The sequence below is a fragment of the Tauraco erythrolophus genome, chromosome 3 (genome assembly GCF_009769465.1).
Source record: "Tauraco erythrolophus isolate bTauEry1 chromosome 3, bTauEry1.pri, whole genome shotgun sequence".
Classification (NCBI taxonomy): Eukaryota; Metazoa; Chordata; class Aves; order Musophagiformes; family Musophagidae; genus Tauraco; species Tauraco erythrolophus.
This window is the reverse complement of record NC_141467.1, coordinates 62,011,289-62,033,787: the sequence shown is the minus strand read 5'-3', so window position 1 is coordinate 62,033,787 and position 22,499 is coordinate 62,011,289. Positions and strand designations below refer to the sequence as shown.

At 43.5% G+C, this 22,499-nt stretch overlaps 1 protein-coding gene across 5 annotated transcripts in view; it reads left to right on the top strand.

Annotated features, from left to right (window-relative positions):
- The window catches only part of PLAG1 (PLAG1 zinc finger), a 50,066-nt gene extending 28,754 nt beyond the window's left edge, over nt 1–21,312 (top strand). For 4 of the 5 annotated variants that reach the window (XM_086608655.1, XM_086608658.1, XM_086608656.1 and 1 more), the window contains 3 exons: nt 15,012–15,111; nt 18,896–19,254; nt 19,856–21,312. In XM_086608655.1, the coding sequence (XP_086464781.1) occupies nt 19,013–19,254; nt 19,856–21,119 (1,506 nt within the window). In that variant the 5' untranslated portion in view covers nt 15,012–15,111; nt 18,896–19,012 and the 3' untranslated portion in view covers nt 21,120–21,312. The remainder of the gene's footprint in view (nt 1–15,011; nt 15,112–18,895; nt 19,255–19,855) is intronic. The other variant, XM_086608659.1, reaches the window with a different exon arrangement.
- The last annotated feature ends 1,187 nt before the right edge of the window (nt 21,313–22,499 follow it).

Below are 22,499 nucleotides of genomic sequence, written 5' to 3'. Positions count from 1 at the left end.
ATGAGTGAGGTGACTAGTAACATCTTTATTTTTTCTGATTTCTCTTAGCACATAAAAAAGCTGCAGCCCATATGAAGAGGGGAATTATTAGCTAAAAGATAGCCATCAGATTTCAGAAGATAAACGAAAGGTGGATCTGAACCTTGAAATTGTCAGCTCAGCTCAGCAGGAGGTTGCAAAGGCAGAGTGGTGAAAGGAGGGTTTCCTGGAGAACTCCCAGAAGATTGAAATGGATGGTGCGATTCTGGAAGGGGACAAGAAACAGGCAATACAAAGGTGCTAAACATAAACAGCTGTAACAAAACACTAGTCAAGCACTTTACCTCCATCACCCTGTGAATCTTAGAAGATGTTCCATTTTGAGACCACTATGTCAGTTGAGCTAATTAGAAATGTTTCCTGACAGTATTCAGGATCTTGTGTTCATCATCTAGAGAAGCGCTCCTTGCGTGACCTGCTTTGTTTTTAAGGTCATTATTCTTTCATTGAAAAAGTACCATCAGCCAAATCAGTAAATAAATCCATTTTCTAAACACCTGTCTGAAAAACAATTGAACACACGACTATTGTAAAACTCATCTCTTCATGACTTTTTAAAAATAAAATTAAACTAAACAATACCTTTTGATTGCAAATTTTTTGCTAGCCTACAGCTACTTTCCCACAGCATGAAAGGAGCTCAAGCGACTTGTTGGAGAGCATTTAGAGGAATGCGTTCTCCAGGACTCACAAAAGCATCTCCATTTCATGTTTCCATCTGCCCTCCAGGACTTTTTCCCATAACGTGTGTGAAATATTGATGCATACCATACAGTCATAAGACTATTTTTATTCCGTCTTTTTTGTCACCATCTTCCTTCCACCTTTCTGGAAGCCTGCCCTGCTGGCAGTCTGCAGCTGTTCAAGGCAAAGTCCTGCATGCATTTTTCTCTCATCACTTACTGTAGGCTTGGAAATCAGGGAAGCAGAGTCCACTAAGTTGTTCTTAAAAAAAAGGGGAGAGCTCTTAAATGCCCTGGTGTCTTGGCCTGTGGAGAGCAAAATTACCTTGCAGGACCTGAGCATCCTGATCTAGGGGAAGATGTCTCTGCCCATGGCAGGGGAGTTGGAACTAGATGACCTTTAAGGTCCCTTCTAACCAAAACTATTCTATGACTTTCATCATAGACCACTCATTATTAGTACTGGTGAATGCTTACTGTGATAAACTGTCCAGCAGGACTGTGTAGGAATACGCCTGTGTGTTTGGGAGCTGGAGCCTGGGTTAGAGTAGGGCAACAGGTATAACAGGTACCCGTCTCACGACCTGCTTCTGTGCCTGTAGAGAACCCTGTCCCTTCAAAGCTATCTGTGACCTCGTGTGCATTGACAGACATGGAGAAACCTCCTCATGCTACTGTGAGCCTTCCTGCCTTGGTTGCCCTGCCAATAACAAGCTGATTGCCCTGTGATTTAATGGTAAAGTTGTTTGGTGACTTCATCATTGTGACATTTCATCAGGCTTACAGGAGCTCCCAGATTGGTTTTCTGTTGGTGCAGCTCCAGGGCAGAATCTGTGTGGACTTCTGGCATGTTCTGCCTTTGCCGCCTGAAACTAGTAGTTGCTGCCAGTCACCTGATTCCAAAAATTGTACCCCAGGTAGCTGTTCTGGATACTAACTGCCTGGCTTCATCTCCCTTTGCTGTGTTCAATTGTGTGGCCCTAAGTTATGCATGACTGCTTTTAATTGTTCATTAATCTGGCATCAAATCTTAGAGTTCTTAAGATGTGCATGCCAAAACGCGTTACATGAAGCCAGAGCACTGTAAATAAACCCCTCGGGACGCCAAATGGGAGATGGGAACAAATGCAGAACTATGTACTCTACCTTGCTGGCAAGGATGTTCTCATAGCGAAAATGGCACTCAAACACTCTGTGAAGTCACTGTTACCAGAGTGAGCTGATTAGGTGTACGCTGACATCATTGCATAGACGAAGCTGGTACGTATGAACAGAGTCAGGAATACATTCGTTGTCTGTGCTGTGCAGGTTCTGAGAGGCTCGCTCATTACAGCTTTGAAGAGGGATTTGCTTTGGTATTACCCCAAGTATTCTGCATCTTTCGTTATCCTTTCCTAAGGCCTTTGTGTTTTAGCTCATAAGGTCATTGATACAATCATCCAGCATCACAGCTGTAGCAGTAGTAGTGAAGGCCATTGTGACTAAACATGACACTTTTTATTTAATGTAAAGTTACAATAATCTATGCAGTATTTTCTTTTCAGATAGAACAGCAGTTCCTCGACTTCAGAGTGTATTGGAAGATTAGCAGCTGCTTGGAAATTGGGCTCTCTTTCTTATTTGTTGCCTTTCTTTGGGGGCTGGGATAAGAGGCAGAGGAGATGGGCCAACCAGGATCAGCATTTTAATTGGAATAGCTTCAACAAATCACATGAAAATCCAAGGTTACGAAAAAAGCCGTGCTAAACCCTGTCACAGTTTTTACCCCCAGGCAGTGTTGTTCAGGCAGCGTGATTCAGGGCAGGACTGAGCTTCCACTACATTCTTTGTACATCTCTGTAGAGCTACCATCTACACCTGGGGTGCAGCACATGTACTGGGGACACTACCCTTTCTCTCAGTCACTTTATTTCTGTCCTTCACGAGTTGTCATTTTGTCCCAAATGTGAGCTTCCCAACCCTCTAACCAAACCTCATGAGGCAAATCTAACTCTCCTGTGAAGGGTCTTGTCCTGTTACAGTCACTTCAGCTTCTATGTGATGTTGCAATTTTTCAAAGACTTCTTTCTCCTACTTTGCCCCTCTTATTTGAGCTTGCATTAGCAAGACAGGTAAGTATTATCCTTTTTTTTTTTTTTTCAGCAGTAGACAGAAATTGAGGTAGGGTAGAGGATTTCTCCAAGCCCAAACGATGAATCACTGGTTGAATTATTGTAGTCCCATGTTTTCTGACTTCTAGTCTGTGCTTATTTTACAGACTTTGCTGTTTAAAACCTGTCCCTGCCTTCTGGCAGTTCCTTTGTGCTGTCTGCCTAGCAGACTTTCAAGTGAAATTACTGAGCTTTTTGCTAAGTTTCGCTTTCCCAGCTTCAATTGAGGAGCACAGCACAAAGCTGAGTGACTGGTGGCTGCTTTTTTTCTGTGCTGTTCCAGTTCAGATTGTCTCTCTCTGACCGAGCAGAGATCACTATCTGCATAGGATTATGTTGTGTGGTGGTACATACGAGTGGAGTTTATCTTGAGTTCACTGATGTCATTGTGATTTCCACCTAGCAGACTAAAGCACCAGAAACCCTTTTACTTGACTGAGTACTGAAACTGTAAAAAATATCTTGTGTTATGGTTCAAGTTAGATGACTCTGTCTCAAAAAGCAAAACTTTTACTTCCTATCCTACCTAGTTGTGCTCTGCAACCTAATTATGTTGTTTAAATGGAACATCGTAAAGTATTCAGGTTTAGAACAATCTTCTGGAATGTAAGTATGTAAAATCATGGTTTCAGGAGTGGTCTGGACCAGGCAGGCCTGCACCAGGCAAATCTGAAATCTGTACCAGGCTATTTTGGTAGATGCTGTAATAAAGCCTAGAATTGGTGGCCGCCTGGGTAGGCATGATTATTTGGGAAGTGTCCAAGCAGCATTTGTAAGAGTCCTGTCTTAAGGAGTTGGAGTTCTTTGGAGACATCAGCAAGAATTAAAGATGTTCTAGTTCAAAAATCAACCTTATCAAAAAGGCTTTTTAAGGAGACTGAGGAGCCATAATGTAAGAGTGAAGGTCTTTGCACAAGTAAATGACAGATTAAAAGACAGGATCAAAGGCCAAAAGTAGAAGGTCAATTCTCTGTTAAAAGAGGGTCCCAGTTATGTTCCACAGAGATCTGGGCTGTTCACCATGGTTGTTAATGGTATCAGTAAAGGGATGAGCAAGTTTGCTATGAAGAAGAGAACCAGCTGTAGAGAACAGCAGAAGAACATTAAAGTGCTGAGAACTGTGTAACATAGGTGATGAAATTCAGTGTAGGTAAATGAGGATAACTGAGGAGCACTAGGTAGAACAATCCTGATTACATATAAGATTGTGAGTTTGAGCTGAGTATTACTATTGAGGAGTAAGATTTGGGGATTGCGATTGGTGATTCTGTGAGATCATCAGCTCATTGGTCACCAAAACACAACCCAGATGTTAGGAGAAAGAAATACAAAATAAAATTAAGAATGTCATTACAAGAGTGTATGGTCCAGTTGCCTCCTGAGTCCTCTGTGCACTTCTGGAGCCTTTGTCTCAGAAAAGATTTGTTAGAACTGGAAGAGGCTTCAAAAAGGTCAGCAAGGAAGATGAGCTACATGAGGTGGCTTCCATAAGAACACTTCTGTAAACTGAGACTTTGGTCTGGGAAGAGAATGAATTGAGGGCAATGTCATGGAGATCTGCAGAGGAAAGAAGAGGCAGACTAACCACTGCCTTTCAAAACAAGTACATACACTGTTAGGAGGGAAGGCAGATTCAGAGCCTTCAAAAGGAAGAGGTTCTCCATAAAATCGGTAGTGGAGAGACCTGTGGGATGACTTTTCGAAAGTATGCTGTAGATACTGGAAACTGATAATGGTTTCCAGGGGTAGCATTGACTATTGCTTGGAGGGGTGATATGCTGAAAGTTGCTAAACTTAACAGAAACCACATATGGTTCAGGAAGTCCCTGACATCAAAGTAGTTGGGAGTCAGAAGAGTTATCAGTGAGAAATATCACACATTCATGACCTGTTCTATACTTTTGTCCATTACTGGAGGCAGAATACTGGCCTAGATGTACCATTAATCTAGCCCGTGCACCTAGTCTCATTTTAAGATGTCTTGGGACAAAGGAAAATAATGTTCCTCACGAATATAAATTAATTTCTCATCATATTAGTGTATAATCTCATAGGCACCTTTATGATATGTGTTTGCGTTTACTTGAACATACAGGATTTGCTTTCAATTTCATTATAAAAATGACATGGTCCTAAGTGCAGCTTAAATAGTAACCAAAGTTTGCTTTCACAGAAGCATCATCACTTTAAAAATGGATGTAGATTGGGGAGGGGGTGGGGGTGTGATTCCAAATACATGAAGGCATCTTTGCAGGTTTTAAACATTCTAACAGTATCAACATTATTTATATCACAGCCTCTCCAAAGTTCTTAGAAATATGGCTATGCAGTGCGATAGAGATTCTTAAAAAGCCCAGAAGAACACAATCATCAGATGGGTTAACTCTAGGCAGCTCTTATTTCCTTTAATTTAGTATATAATCAGAAATCTTTTGGAGCATTTAGTAACCAAAACTGAGCTCTCAAGATGTAAAGTGGACCTAAGTAATATGAAACATGGAAAGCCCACGAAGAGATGCTGGATGGTATTGTGAATTTCTTTTTTTTAAATTACAGACTGTTAGGTCATGATAAAGTAATTGTTGCTAAGTTCATGTTCTACTTTTCCAGAAACTGAAGAAGAAAAAAGAAAAAGGCAGGCATGACAATTTTTCTTCTATGTTCTGAAAAAGGTTATGTAATACTCTTTCTAGGGTAGCATATTATAATAATGAGCTATTTTCTAAAATCAAAAAACTAGTTGTCCAAGCTTCATGACTGTAATACAGCTCTGAAGAATTGCAAATAGTCTTATGATCATGAAAAAAAAGTGTTTTATTTAATAGTCAAATCTATATAAATACCTTTTTTCATAGGATGGTTACTGTCCCACAGCAACCAAGTGATGTTTTCCTCCAAATCCTTGCTTTATTAATTAATAAATGGTATGTACATTTAACAGGTGTTTACTAGTGAAATTTGTGTATTTACTGCCCAGAAGAAAAGAATTAGGTTTAATAATCTTAGTGCATTTGTTCCTCTTGCTATGCTACCCATATTTCACACAAGTTTGAAAGGATTGGGCTTTTTTCCTGCTGAACTTTAATGCAATTTCAGTAAGTTTCTCTGTTTTGTGAGTGTTTCACAAAAAAAAAAAAAACAACAAAGACTTTGTTAAAATTTTGAATCGATGGAATATATTAATTCTTGTATTTTTCTACCTTCTATATAATGCTCTCTGCAGTGTAATCATTGCTCTGCACTCAGTAGATGCTAGTGATGTGCTTGCTGTCTCTAGCAGCAGACTGCAATGGTTGCCAGGTTTTGGTTTCAGTGCTTATGTTAGTTCATTATGTTTTAGGTGTTAGGCTGTTTCCCCAAGGGGTAAAGTCTTATGCGTTATTATCTCTAAGTCGTTCTTATGTTTATACCTAAGATCACTGGATAGATATTTTCACTGTTTTGCCCACATCATTCCATTTTCCTGCAGCAGCTTTTCGTGCTGTATGCTTGGATTTGGTTGTGTCTTCCTGCAGCCTGTGCGTGCTCTTGCTGCTGTCTTGTTGCACTCCCTCGGCCACTCCTCTGTACTGTAGGCTAGAGCCTGAATCCATGGAGAAGGATTTCTCTGGACTCAGCTGCCTGCTATAAGGAGAAGTCCTGAAGTTCAAGATAAGATAAACACAACCTTGTACATAAAAAAAACCCAACAACCCAAACCAAAAAAACCTATCTGTTCCATTGTGATTAGTTTCCATACGTGCAAGTGCTCCCCTTACATGAAACACTGCTGTGCTGTACGGCTAGTGCCGACATCTTTGAACAGTTATTTACAATAACTGTTGTCCAAAAATGCAAAAGGCCAAGTGGCTTCACCCACCTCTCAGTGCCATCTTGTCCCCCCGCGACCTCAGCATGGACCCCTTTGTCTTTTCACATCTCTGTGTCAACTTGCGAGAGAGCAGGAGCTGTAAAACCCTGGCCGATTCCCGACTGCTGCCAGGTAGCGTACCTGTTGGCTCCCTGCCGCTCGCTGCCTGCCATGCCAAAGGCCACAAAGGCTGGAGGCAGGGCTCTGGGGGTTGAGATCAGGCCCTCCTGCCATTTGGCAGTGCCATGTTTATAGGCAGTCGTGCCAGGTGTCTTCATTGCTTAGGGCAGAAACATGTATGTATATGTTGCTTGCTGTTAAAATCTCTTCCAAATTACAAAATAAAACAGGCAGAAAATTAAAGTATCACTTTGTGAAAGTGCAGGCGCGAACTGTTCCTGATCTAGGCAGACTCTCAGGTCAAACCCACCTTCTGGTTAAGAGTCTAAGCCCAGCAATGCTTGTTCTTTCTCCTTACCCTCCAGCGTCAAAGCCTCAGCTTAAGCTTCCAGAAGGAGGAGAACTCAGGCTACAGAGAGACACCTTCCTTTGTCGCCCCTTCCTCCTCTGGCCCTGTCTAGCCAAGAACAAATGGGGGAGAATCAGCATCTTCCTGCCAAAACCAGAATTCTTCTAAATGTGAGCAAAGGTGAACAGGCTTCACTGGCTGTCTCCTCTAAAGAGTGACGTGCTGTGGAGGGTTGACCCTGGCTGGATGCCAGGTGCCCACCAAGCCACTCTATCACTCCTCAGCAGGACAATGCAGGGACAAAGTAACGTGGAAAAAACTCATGGGTCAAGATAAAGGCACTTTAATAAAGCAAAAGCAAAACCTGTGCATGGAAGCAAAGGAACACAAAAGATTTATTCTCTACGTCCCATGAGAACGCAATGTCCAGCCACTTCCCAGGAACTAGGGCTTCAGTATATGTAGCAGTTGCTGTGGAAGACAAACGTCGTAACAGCAAATGCCCCCTTCCTCCTTTCTCTTAGCTTTTATTGCTGAGCAGATGTCATACGGTATGGAATATCCCTTTGGTCAGTTTGGGTCAGCTGTTCTGGCTGTGTTCCCTCCCAAGATCTTGTCCACTCCCAGCCTACTGGTGAGGGGGGAAAGTTGGAGAGACAGTCTTGATGCTGTAGGAGCACTGCTCAGCAATAGCCGAAGCACTGGTGTGTTATCAACACCTTTCTAGCTACCAGTATAAAGCACAGCACTGTGAGGGCTGCTGTGGGGCAAATTAACTCCATCTCAGCCAGACCCAATACACGTGCTGTTCAAAGGGAACGTACGTATGACTCTTGCGGTGCCAGATCAGAAGTCCCCTCGCCGAGATCAGGGGAGGTGATCTGAGTTCTTCTATGTCTGAGAGATTGCTGATTGCCTTCTTGTGTCTCTACAGCAGCTAAACTGACAGGCTTCTTGGATGGCCCCTTCTTGACGGCTGTCTTCCCTCTCAGTTCACACACATGGGCTTCAAGCTTAAGGTTGGGTTCAGCATCCCACTTCCTCATGTGGAAGAACCTTTCTCAGGAAGAACCAGAGTGCGCCATGCGGCATGCACCTGGGACTCTCTTTCTTTCTGACCAGAGCAGGAGAGGAATGATACTTGAGGCACCCTTGGCAGCCAAGGCGCTGGCCCGTAGGGATGAGGAGGCACAGAGATTTTCTTCAAAGTTTTGGAGCCCAGAAGACATTCTCTCCACAGTTAGTATATCCATATTCAGGCTATACATCACTGCCAAGCTGTGAGAATGTGACACTGGGGCACTTTGAATCACTTTCCTTTACATGGCCTGTGTGCACAGGACATCCTCTAGATCTTTGGAGACTTCATCATTGTCTAAATCACTGTAGATGACTTCCAGCACAACTACTACTCTCAGGTACTGGATGCCTTCATCTGTGGTAGTCCGCTTTCCTGGGGAGTTCACAAGATCTTCCTTGAATGGATATCTTACCCTCACACTTGAGAGGAGCTGTCTCCAGAGACTGCAAATTGCTGCCTCTTTTCCAATCTCTCTCTCAGTTCCCTGGTTTCTGGCAAGGGATCCCACCTGTTGGGCTTCCTTACCTTCCCCAGTTGCTGACTGTCAGCCCCATTATCCGTCCTGGCATCGGAGCAGCCAGGCAGCAATCCGCTCACCTCGCTGGCAGCTGTAATCTTTTCACATGTCTCAAAGTTCTGATGAGGTCAGAGACCAGGTAGTTTCTGCTTCCTATCTGAATTCTCTCACTCATTCCTCCAGTTTTTTTATTGAAGGACAGGCTTCTTGATCAGATGTTTCCTCTTCTTCCTCTTCCCTTACTAACTGATGATACAGACCCATTGTTTTCCTTGTCCGCTGTCTCTTTTTCACTACTGGGGCAATTACTGGGGTTGTTGTTGTTTGGGTCCCTGCCTCAACCACAGTCCTCTGAGAGTACTGAACAGTGGCTTGATAGGCATAGGCCAGGCCCCAGTACAGTGCTGGAAGCTGCTGGTTTTCATTAGGGTAGGCAAGGCTCCCTTCTATCAGGTGATGCGTCAGTTTGCCAGGGTTGCTTGCCTTGTTAGGTGTAAAGTCCCAGGTTATGGGAGGTGATAACTGCCCTAGGAACCTGCCCAAATCCTTCCACACACCCTGCCACCCAGGAACCGGCCACCTCGGCACATTTCAGTATTGCCTCACCCAAAAATTTCTTCTCTTACACCAGGGTGACACTAGATTCCATAAACCCTGTAGTATGCTAACCGTGTTAATTAGTGGTAGTAACCAGCTCATGTAAGGGTGAATAAGGATCTCAGGAACCTGCATAATAAAACCATCCACATCAGTCCTGGGTAGGAAGAGGGAGATGTATTGCCTCATCCTCTCCACAAGATAGCTTCCCCAGCACAGCAAGGCCATCAATGCCAGGGCAAAGCACATAGTCATTATTTGTATTAATACATTCCCAAGCTCAGCAAAATAAAGAGATAAGCAGCACAGCCAACAAACTCCGTGACCTGCACAGGAGATTGCCACTTAATAACTACTATAGTTATAGCATGCTTAATAAAAAACTGCCGTTGTCTCGTGCCCCACGTTGTGCGCCAAAAAGGACTCTGGTGGGTTGACCTTGGCTGGACACCAGGTGCCCATCAAGTTGCTCTATCCCTCCCCTCCTCAGCAGGACAGGGCAGGGACAAAATAACATGGAAAAAAACTTATGGGTCAAGATAAAGGCAGTTTAATAAAGCAAAAGCAAAACCAAAACCTGTGCATTGAAGCAAAGGTAAACAAAAGGTTTATTCTCTGCTTCCCATGACAAGGCGATGTTCAGCCACTTCCCAGGTACATGTAGTGGTTGCTCGTTGTAACAACAAATGCCCCCTTCCTCCTTTCTCTTAGCTTTTATTGCTGAGCAGACGTCATATGGTACAGAATATCCCTTTGGTCCGTTGAGGTCAGCTGTCCTGGCTGTGTTCCCTCCCAAGATCTTGTCCACTCCCAGCCTACTGGTGAGGGGCGAATGTTGGAGAGACAGCCTTGATGCTGTGGGAGCACTGCTCAGCAGTAGCCGAAATACTGATGTATTATCAAACACCTTTCTAGCTACCAATATAAAGCACAGCACCGTGAGGGCTGCTGTGGGGCAAATTAACTCCATCTCAGCCAGATTCAATACACGTGCTGTTCAAATAGATGAGGATCAGACGGCCTGCCAAGGACAAATAGTGATGTAGACCCTTGCATCAGTCAGAATAGTGATTTTAATTCAACACAGAGAAAGGCATCCCTGAAGTCATCAATACTTCAGCATCTTTGCCAGTGAAGCATGGATTTCTCTTTCCTGCTTGACTGTTTCCATTGATGGGATCAACTTCTCCAGCTGAGGTCCTTCCTTACTGAAAGTTAATTCTCCGTAAGAGAGACCTCTGGAAGTCCTGGATTGGCAGCTAGACCTTCTGCTACCTGCAGCAACTCTGAGATGAGTCTTCTGCTGCAAAAACAGCGTTTTTCTACATAATCAGTCAGACCTACCACTCATGCTGAGGTCAGTGCAAATGTGAAGTAGGCATGTTGATCTTTGATGATCCAGGAAGGATGGCTGAGCCTTGCAGAGCCACAGGTGCCAGCATGCTGTCCTGGAGCAGTGCAGGCACTTTGCCATGTTTGCCCTCAGCCCCTTCCAACTGTCCCAGCAGTCTGAAGGAAGGAGTGTTAAATCTGCACCTCCACAAACTGCACTGCCTAGTGAGAGGCTTGTGTGTAAGCCCACAGCACAAGGAAAGCAGGAGGAGGCTAAGTGGTGCTCCTTCTTCGGTTGCCTTAACCCCAGGTTCTTCAGGAGCTCTGGCGACATTTGCACAGTTTTAACAGCCCCGGCTGAGAGGGGCAAACATGGTCAGATTTGTAGTTCAGTCCTGCTGCTCTGTAGTGGAGGTGCTGTCTGACTGTCACTTTGGCTCTTCTGAGCCACAGTAAGTGGCTATGTTGACTGTCTCTTGCTGATGCTTCCTCCAACTCAGCTCCCCCTTCTATCCCTGACTGCTCGGACAGAGCAGGTTTCTTCTGTCTGTACTTTTTTAGTCACCTGATACAGAAAAGAAGAAAAATTGTTACTTATGCTGCGATGATCGTGGTTCTTCCAGCCATGTTCTCCACAGAGGCACCACAAGCAATCTCTTGTCTTATGCTCTGAAGGAGTCTTTACTGGTGACAAACCTGAGAGAGGTTAGACTGGAGCATCCAGAGTTTAGTTTGCTCAGTTACTGCCCTGAGCAGCAGCAGCTCCTGGCTTCCTTGGTTTCCACGTGTTTATCCTCCTTCTTCCCAAATCCGGATGCCAGTCTGTGTTTCATCTTTCCCATCTGCACACTGTGCTCCCAGCTAGAACATCAACTCTTGCCCACGTATTTCTCTCCTATGGCCCTGCTTCCTTTCATCAGCCACAGCAAACCTCGCCAGCTCCTTCACATCAGCATCACCTTGAGACAAGAGCACAGGTTTGGGACCCGCAGGGCTACAGAAGCCACTGAAGAGGGAGGTTGCCACTTCCCAAGGCAGCACATTGATGGCAGTGGCTCTTGCCCCACCGCGTGGGTGAAGAGCAGCGCTGGGAGCTGCCTTTGCTGCAGACCACGTTAGGTGGTACATGATGTGCGTGGCACGGTTTCAGAGCCCTTTGCCTTAAGCCACTGCTGGCAGCATTTGGGAGGGTTCACAGGCACAGCCTGGATGGACATTATTGTCTTCAGAGAACTCGATCCTGTTCATGTGAGTACATGTTCACCTGGGATCTGTGTGGACAGCACTTCTTAAAGAATCGCAGTTTCCATAGGGTAAGTAACCACTTTTCATTTTGTTTCCTCAAAGAAATATTTAAAACCCAGGATGAGCCTGTAATCCTATTAAATCCTTCATCAGTTCTATCATTATTATGACTCTGATGTTTCTACAATCCTTCTTTTTGTTTAAAACTGATTGATTTCAGGAATTGAAACTAGATTCACTGTTTCGTATGCAAGGTGCAGTGACAGATACGGTGTTCTCAATACTGTGTTCTCATTATCGCTCTCTTACTTGGAAAGAAATAACTATGAAACTGGTGTTTCCTTTACTGTGCTTGGACATTCTTAAGAAAACTGAAAAATGCAAGTTAGGAGGAGGATTATTGATTGTATTCATGTAATGTCTTCATTATCCTTTTAGTTTAGATAGCAAGTAATGTTTTAAAACATTTCCAAGTGCAGCTGTTTTTTTCAGATTCTTAAAGATGATCTGTGAATTTTGAAAAAAGAACACTCCTCTTTTTTAATATTAAAACCAGGAATAAATTGTTTAGCTTAGAGTTTCAAGTTGTTTTTTTTTTTCTTTGACTCCTTAGATGGTAGAAATTAAACTTTTGTCTAACCTGGAATTATCTGGGTGTTTGGAGAGTTAGCAAAATTAGTGCCTCGCAGATACTGAAAGATCTGATAAATTGTAAAAATTACAATCTGACAAATTATGAAAGTTGTATTTTATTACTAGTTCCCAAGTGGGTTTTGGGCATGTACGTGAGACAATGCTTTTTGCATTGTGATGCTTCTCTACTTCACATGGAGAATAATTTCAACTTTGTTATTCATTAAAAATTGTTCCTAACTAATCTGGTAGAGAAGAAAACTTAACATTATAAATATAAGCAATTACGAGAAGAATGGTACATCTTTGTCCAGTATTCTGCCTCAGAGATTGTCCAGCACCAAAAGCTTCTGAGAAAGGTAGTCTAAAAATGACCATCGTCATGGACAACTTTTGTATTCTGTGCATAACAAAAGGTCTGATATAATGCTGCAAAGCACAGAAGTTTTTTTGTTTTCAGTTAATCCTGTCAAATGTAGCAGATGTTTTCATTATTCATACAAACTTCTCGCCTTTCGTGTGTATGTTGTTAAACTCTTTGCTTAATAATGGTCTTTATCCTGGGTAATCGTAGATATCCTCGCTAGTTGTAGGTAGAGCATTGCCCTCATCTGGATCCACTGCATATACAGCAAAGTATATTTTGTTATATTCATAAGGTAATGAGTGAGAGTACCTGACCTTCCTCCTTCATTCTCTTCAGCTTTTTAAATCCATTTGGCATTTATCTTGCTTATTTACTTGCTTCAGTTGCCCTTGATAAGTCTTTCCATGCCTCTGATGGCCGATCTCTGAGGGCATCTGCTTTTTGCTAGAGCAACTTGAGATGTGTGGTGAGAATTGAGCACCATAAGTATTTAAGAGAAAATGTTGAATGCTGTTGAGAGGGCATTCTAAAATTTTAGACAGAATTGTGGGGTTTTTTTTTCAACAGGAAATCTGTAAATACCAATAGTGGAAGGACTAAGTCCACGAGGACTAAGTCTGTGACATTTATGTGGCTGTCTTAAATATTGTCTACTTACTGGAAGCTACTTTACTAGAAACATCTGGATAATGAAGCTCTTCCTTTCTGCTGCAATAGTGGAAGATGTTAAGATAGGCATTGCAAGGTAACTTATTTATAAAGGTCTTGCTGAGAGAGAGAGTGAGGAGGCATCAGCATTTGCTCCCTGAAACAGAGTGATTTTGGGACCTCCGAAAGAGGAGGTGAGAGTTGTGCCCCCTCTCTTGCTCATTAGTTGAAAACAAAGCTTTCACTTTTTGTTGGGGTACTGGAGCTGTTTCTGCCACCTGCCTATATGTACAAAGCCCCCCAAAAATGCTCCTCAGCTGTCAGAGAGCTTCTGTCGGTTGCTGTTAAGCACTTTTGCCTTTTGTAGGTGTTCAAGCGCATTGGTTTGTTCATGTTCATGCTTACCAGCAGAGGAGGCTGGGGCTGTGCGAAGCTGAACTCAGTACTGAAACGAAGAAAACTTTGCTAGAGTGAATGTGAAGTGAGAAAGGAAAATGATTTGGGGGGGGGGGGGAAATGTTACATTACTCCGGGGCTCCGGCCAAATACCTTCAGCCTGCTATGCCACGTGGGGTATGTGCACTCTGTAGAGCTTTACCATTACATATCTGGAAGAGCTGGAGGGGATAAGCCTCCCTGTTGCATTAAGGCACTGAACATGTTTTCTGTGTGTACCTGTGTCATCTAGGAGGCTGCCTAGCAAGAAAAGGAAGACATGCTGCAAATTTACAAAATGATGGTGGCAGGGAAAAGGGAGGTTTAAGGGAAATTCCAGAAAGGCCCTCTGGATTTGCTCAAGCACACCCAGACTTGCCCTCTATTGGGATTTACCTGTAGCATGTGCATCATTAAGAGGCTTTATTATTTTTTTAAAATTAATTTTATTTTCCTTTGCAGGTCACCTTTTAAGCTGCTATTTCCTGTATAATTAAGCAGAATGAAGGCATTAGGTTCTAGTAAAGTTGGGCCTAATCCAGAAATCTTCTCTTATTCAGTCCTTTCTGAGTAAGAAACTCAAGTCTGGGCCCAGGATTTTACGTTTTCGCCGTTATTTCTGAATTATTTGTGTTCTGTGGATTTATTTTGGTTTTAGCTTTATTGAAAACTCCTTTGCTTTTGTCTAATTTTGTCTCTTTGTGTGTTACTGTCCAGCATAGCGTTAGTTGAAATGATGTAAGTATACTGCAAATTGAAGTGCATAATTGTTACTGATAATGCAAGAACGATTTGATTCCTACAGTTTATCATTAACAGTGCCTAATGTTCTGTGCATGGGTTGGATCTATCCCTTTTAACTTCTCCTTTCCAATTCTTTTCAACCCCCAATCTTGCCACATCCCAGCCTTTCTGAATATACTGGTTTCTCTGGAGTCTAGTCCATTCTTCCTTTTGTTTTTCAGACCAGTAAAAATGGGAAGTACTGGATTCTGGTTTCCTCCAAGAAGAGTCAGCGGAACTGGTTAAGACCAAAATCTGAGGACTTTAGTGGGCAAACATCAGGTGTGCATTGAACAGAGGCTGCTTTAATCCTGCTTTAAGTATATGCTTCTTTAAAAATAGTATTATGTATGAGCTTTTGTGTAATGTGTTTTGTTATATTTGCTACTGCATATAATCATTCATCCTGCAGTTGTGAAAGCACCAATAAGATTGAGGATTTTAAGTGATAATATGTTGAGACGCAGACAGGCAATATTACTCATAAAATTCTTTCAGCTGGTCTTTGGAAAGTGTAATATTTGAGGATCAGTGGTTTTTTAAGTTTTATCTCCATTGCTCAGTCTATATATCCACAAGAAAAAAAGAAAGTGGTTATTTGCTATTCAGAGATCAATACTAAAGTTTTTAATTGCCTCATCTGTTGAGAAATGGTACTGAGATAATAGTGCATACATGTTTTTTAATAAAACACTGTCATTGTCAAAGATTGAATCCACACTATATTTGTTCTCATGATGCATTTTTAAGGACACTTAAAGTTCAAAGTCAGCTTAATTAGTTTTTATCATAGAGGAACAAAACCTGAGTTATTAATCTGTGAGAACGTTCTGAGTTACATCTGGTACAGCAACTAGATGACCTGAAGTTTTGGAGAAGGTAACAGTAATGTTATATTGGCCTCAATATAGGATGGCCTCCAGCCCGAGGTGCGATCTTTGCATTGAGAACAAGAGTAAGAAATTATCAGAATTGTTAATTTAACAGTTAAGCCTCATACGCTGTTCCACAACGAACACTGCTTTTGGCCTCACGTCAGACCCTGCATATCACCCTTCTGCATGGCCTAAGATCCTGCATCTCCCTAGCCTGATGCACGTTCAGTTCCTCCCCACCTGCCCCCAGCATTACCAGCTCACCCTCATTCTCATGTCCTTTGATATTCCCAACCGCTACGCAGGGCTCCCCACTCGTCCCTGGCTCCACAGCCCCATCCTAGTTCTGTCCGTTCTCTCTCCCTGTGGCAGCTCACTCTCCCTCCCTGTATCCTGCCAGCCATGCCTGCTTCCCTTCTTACCGGCTGGGCACGGAGGCCACTTGCTGCTGAGCTCTGGACCCAGCATGGTCAAATAACCCACACTTCCCTGCAGCAGACTCCGGAGGTAGTTTCTTTGCCCTTTGCCACTAATGCCGCCTGCCCCTCCCAGGCTAGCTGTGGATTTGGCAGGGAGGTGAAAGGGATCGTAGCCCTTTCTTACCCCTTGACACTGTAGGTGCCCTAGCCACGCAGTGAGGGCCACAGCTGCTGCGCTGTCGGCTCTGTGCGGTGAGTCTCGTATAGGTGCCCTTGTGGTATAGTTATACCCTGTGTAAGCATAGAACGGTCGTGGTTTTTTTTTTCCTCCCCCAGAACTTCATTTGTGAGGAGAGATTAGGCTAAATCAAGATTTCATTCTATATTCAGGCCAATATGCGTAGAAGACCAGTGTGTTCATTTACAGGAAAGCACAATTAATTTTATTACCAGGTTCTAATTAAAGCATATATTGAAAAATTCTTAATCCACAAATTTATCACAATTTGATGTGAATCAGACCCTCCTTTTGATTACTGTGGTGGCTCCGTTGAAGTCTTTGGAACTGGTCTTCAGTTACTTCTATTGCAGAACCACTTTGGTCTCAAGTCTCCAAACAACCGCTTCATTTTTTCACTTACGAGCTAGAAAGCTGCTTATGAGACAGAAAATAAAATTAAGCTGATTCTTTGAAGACCTGTCCATGTTCCCACTCATGGAATTGATGTCTTCAGGCTTCGTCCCATGAGTGGGAATGAGTCAGAGACAAATGTGAAATGCTGAGAGTCCTTAAAGAAACACCTTTTCTGTCACTGGGTATCTTTAGAGAGGTTAGTAGTTCTCTGTAAAATCTGGGAGAGTAAAGGTGGTCTTTCAAAACTTCTTGCTTAAAGACAGCAGCATAGTTTAACCTGCCAGTCAAGGACTGGAGGGCTGAAAGGCAGATTTCCACCTTGGTGTGCCAGTGCTGCTCTCCTCTTGTAAAGACGAGGGAAAAGTTTTGGGGAGGAGGGAGGCATAGACATTGTACTCATTGTACACGTTTCAAATGGAAGTCTCAGTCTGAAGCTTTCATAAAGCGCAGACTTTAAGAGTTCCCCCCGCCCCTTCTCCTTCCACGCACTGAGAAGAGCGCAGGCTCTCCTTTCTCCCCGCTTTCTCCCAGGGCCGTGCTGGGGCTCTTGCCAGGACCGCTTGGTTTCGCCCCCATCGCACCTGGGCGCCGCTCTCCGCTTCCGTTCCGGAGCGGTGGGTTCGCCCCGTCCCTGCCGAGCGGAGCCCGACCCCAGTGAGGGAGAGAGGACAGCCGAGACCGGGGCCCGGCCGCCCCCACGCTGCCCAGCCTCCCTTCGCTGCCGGCAGGGAAGAGCCCCTTCTCTTTCTCGGGGAGGTGGCGGTGGGGTTGGAGCAGCTGCGGCCGTGTGCTCCCTATGCGGACCCCAGCCGGCCGGCTCCACCTGTCCCGGCAGCTGCCGGCTTCTCCTGCCCTGCTGCCGCGGGGGAGGCGGCCGCCGAACCCCCCCCGGCCTGCCCGCTGCCTCCGCCCCGGGCGCCGCCCGGCCCCGCCGCCGTTCGCGCAGCTGCCCCGCAGAGGCCGGGACGGGCGGCAGCTGCCGGCTGCAGCGCCGGGGATGGGGTTGGTGCTTTTGAGGGGGAAAAGCCAAATTTGGTGGCTTTCCAGCCCTGCCCAACGCGTGCGTAAAGCGCCGTCCTTCTCCTCGTCCCCGCTGCCACAGACCTCACGCCGGACCCTTCCCGCGACGAGTAGATTTTGGTATCTAAAGTAGCAATTGTGCTCCGATGATGAAAAAAAGCTGCCAGCGACCCCTGACAAAGGGGGGCTGCTGAGTGCCCCGTAATGGCAGGCGCCCCGTTGCTACTCTACGTTACCAGATGATGAATTTAAAGCTGTTCCCCTGCAAGGCAGACATGAGCGTCGTGCACCTCCGGTAGCTGAAAGCCTCCGGTTTAGTTCACGGTTTGCAGTGCCCCAGCAGGACTCAGAGCCACCATCCCGATGTAGCCTAAATCCCAGCACTTACAGCCCCTACACCTTGCAGGATAGCGTGAGGAGGGTGGGGGTCTCCAGCGCTGGTCTGGTGAAACCTTAGGTGTATTTAATCTATCCCCAGTCTGTGGGATTTCTGTTGTTAATACGTCAAGTCTCTGTTGGCAGAGGGTAAATCTAGAGGAGAGTTTCACCTGGCGTTAGCAATCACTGGCAACGCGTACATTTTGCTAGAGCAGATGCACAGATGTGCAGCGGTCACAAGGAGGAGGCGCGCCGGAGAACATGAGCGTTGCCTCCCCAGGTATCAGTGTGGGCACTGCCGCTTCTCACGCAGGTGTTCAGACATTCCGAGGCTTACAGATTTCCACTTTGGTTAACTGTGTGCGTGCATGTGTGCGTGCCTGTGCAAACGCGACAGGCACGGCTTTAATTCCTTTGAAATCCAAAGCTGCTGAAAGCTGTCTGGGTAGGTGGGCTCTTTGCCTGATGCCTCCCGTAATCCGGGAGAAACTTTGCTGTTCTCCATCGATGTCTGAGGGGAAAGTTGCGAGGTGTGATTTCAGGGCATATGTGGATCCGTTCATCCTGAGCAATGCGTTTTAAGAGTTGCAGCAAATAGTGTAAAGAAACCTACGGGTATTACATTAGACCAGCTGAACCTAATTTTATTTTTAAGTTTTGTTCAGAAGCATCACATAGCAAGTAAACTTCAAAATCTAAGTTTAGTTACAAACTAGTTGTTTCTTATTTTTTTTTTCCAGTCCCCTTTTGCTTTCTTTTACGACCACATGAAACTTGAGAAGCCATCTAAAGCTAAATCATTTAGTGGAGTTGGGCAATTCCCAAGTGTCCAACAAGAAGGCCTGGTTTAGGCTGCGATGGCCACTGTCATTCCTGGTGATTTGTCAGAAGTAAGAGATACCCAGAAAGTCCCTTCAGGGAAACGTAAGCGTGGTGAAACCAAACCAAGAAAAAACTTTCCTTGCCAACTGTGTGACAAGGCCTTTAACAGTGTTGAGAAATTAAAGGTTCACTCATACTCTCACACAGGAGAGAGGCCCTACAAGTGCACACAACAAGACTGCACCAAGGCCTTTGTTTCTAAGTACAAATTACTAAGGTATTAAACTCTATTTATCTTTCAGATTATATTATCTATTTTATGTTGGCCGTGTTAAGCCGTGTAAAAGTATATATTTGTGTACGCCTTCAGCTGATTGCAGAGAGGATGTGTTAATTAAAGTAGCCATTGGATTGTTTCTAGAATTCTTAATTACCTAAGTTTGCAAGCTAATGTCTTTGATTTTGTTTCTTAATTTGTTTTCTGCTTTTGTTTTCTGTTTGTTTGTTTGTTTGTTGTTTTGGGTTTTTTTTTTTAATGAGCATAGAATTTTCATTTGTGTAAGGAATTGTCACGAGAAAAAAGAGAGTACGGACTGAAAATTTTTTGGCTATGGACTTTTACACGAGTACTTTCATACTTGCTCATATATCCCTGTTACAGTAGCTAAAACTCACCAAAACTAAAGTGTCGATTTAAGAGAAATGGCTCGCGTTTTGCTATATTTAAATTTGTCAAACTGTCTTTGTAGTGTCGTGCTTTCAGTTAAAAGGCTCTGTTGCAAAACAGTCCTTAGCGTAGTATTTAGCTGCCATTAAAAAATGAGCACGTGTGTTTTTTGATCAAAATAATTACTTACAGAATATATCTGTGTTTAAAGGCATATGGCTACTCATTCTCCTGAGAAAACCCACAAGTGTAATTATTGTGAGAAAATGTTTCACCGAAAAGACCACCTAAAGAATCACCTACATACACACAATCCCAACAAAGAGGCCTTTAAGTGTGAAGAATGTGGAAAGAACTACAATACCAAGCTTGGGTTCAAACGTCACCTGGCTTTGCATGCTGCAACAAGCGGTGACCTCACCTGTAAGGTATGTTTGCAGACTTTTGAAAGCACAGGAGTGCTGCTGGAGCACCTAAAAACTCACGCAGGCAAGTCATCGGGTGGAGTGAAGGAGAAAAAACACCAGTGTGAACACTGTGATCGTCGGTTCTACACCCGAAAGGATGTCCGTAGACACATGGTAGTGCACACTGGAAGAAAGGACTTCCTCTGTCAGTACTGTGCACAGAGATTTGGGCGGAAGGATCACCTCACACGCCACATGAAGAAAAGTCACAACCAAGAACTTTTGAAGGTCAAAACAGAGCCAATGGACCTTCTAGATCCCTTTACCTGCAATGTTTCTGTGCCTATTAAGGATGAGCTGCTTCCAGTGATGTCTTTACCTTCCAGTGAACTGACATCAAAGCCATTTACAAACACTTTGCAATTAAATCTCTACAACACTCAGATTCAGTCCATGCAGAGTTCTGCATCTGCACACCAAATGGTTGCCACATCGTTACCATTGGGAATGCCTTGTCCAATAGATATGGAGTCTGTCCACCCTTCTCACCAGCTATCGTTGAAATATCCACTCGGTACTACCTCATACGCAATTTCTATGCCTGAAAAAGAACAGCCATTGAAAGGGGAAATCGAAAGTTACTTAATGGAGTTGCAAAGTGGTATGCCTTCTTCATCCCAGGATTCTCAAGCGTCTTCATCAAAACTAGGGCTGGATCCACAAGTAGGGCCACTAGATGATGGGTCTGGGGAGGTTTCCCTTTCCAAGGGCTCCGTTCCTATTAGCGAACCTCTAAACACCCCATCATTGGACTTTTCTCAGCTGTTCAACTTCATACCTGTAAATGGCCCTCCCTATAATCCTTCTGTTTCAGTGGGAAACCTCGGAATGAGTTACACGCAAGAGGAGGCACATTCTTCTATGACTCAGCTTCCACCACAAACCCAGGATCCACAAGATCCTAGCAATAGTATAGGTCTTGGGTCTCTGCACTCGTTGTCAGCAGCTTTCACGAGCAGTCTAAGCACAACCACCACCCTACCGCGATTTCATCAAGCTTTCCAATAGGATGTACAAAGCTGGCTTGTTACTGTCTATTTGTAGAAATGCCTTAGGTGACCATTTTTAACTTAGTGCCTACTATAAGACATTATAAATTCTCTGCTTTTGTACAGTACCAATCTCCTGAAGCCAGTAAGAAATTTAAATTAACTTTTTAAAAAATGTTTTGAAAGTGTTTATTCTCAGCTGTGTTTACTTTTTTTTAAAAAAAAACAGTCTCATTATATTGTTTTCATTTTCACTGCCAATTGACACATTTAAAATGTTCAGTAGAAAGTCATCCCAAGCAAACTCTCAACACTCATCCCTTTTGTAAAACTTTTACAACCATACCAGCTATTCCATTTTATTGATGTCAGTGGTAGAACTACCACTTTTACCTTTTAATATATTTTAGTATTTGCAAAGAATCCAGTTAAAATATGTATCACAAAGGTCGCTGAAGATTTGGGAAAAAAAAAATTCTCCAGTCCCTTTCCAAACAAGTCCTCTTCCCAAATGTTGACTCATCTGAAATCTTCTATAAAGACAAATCTAAATTTTTTAAATAAATACAGAATTCAGTTTTTTCTGAAAACTTGTGTGTGTATATATAGAAGTCCATATATACACATGTACATATATATAACATTTTGACTTGTATTAAAGTCATTATAAAAGATGTTAAGAATTTTGCCATTTTCTGGCTTAAATTTTTGTGGCCTGTTACGACTAGCGGAAGAAAAAAAAAAAATAGTTTAATTCTCTAAAATCGTGGCTGAACAGAATTTCAACAGAGAATCTCTGCTTGCCTAAATGACAAATGTTTCAAGTTGAATTTGGAACTGTGTTGTTGTGCATTCATGACTCTGGTAGAGGGAAACAGGCGAAATTAATGGCTGATCTTGAAATATGAAAGTGTTGTAATTTAGTAATGCAGAATATTTTGTCGCAGTTTTTGTTTTAATTCTTAACTTGCTGTTTTTTCTCTGTAGTAGCGTAGAAAGAGTACTGCATAGGAATCTTTCAATAGTATATTCACATTTGTAGGCATCAGTCTTCTCCCAGCTGCCACCGCCAAAGGGTGGATCAAGTCCAGCCAGAAAGTGTGTATCTATTTTCAGTTCAAAACTAGTGTGCAGTCAGAGTGAATGTGAATTTGCAAATACCAGGTTTTGTTTTGTTTGCCTTTTTTTTTTTTTAATCGGAATTACCTTTTCAGTTGTGTTACATGGTGTGTTATGTCCTCCTAAGCAACAAGTTAGATGTTAATCACACTTTCTACACCTGGGTACTTGGTTAGGGACTTTTTGCCCATTGCCAAGATTTAAAGACAGGACTCTTAGGAGTGAAGTAAAAGCATATTGCTTACACCACTTTTACCTAATGCAATATATTCTATTCCCC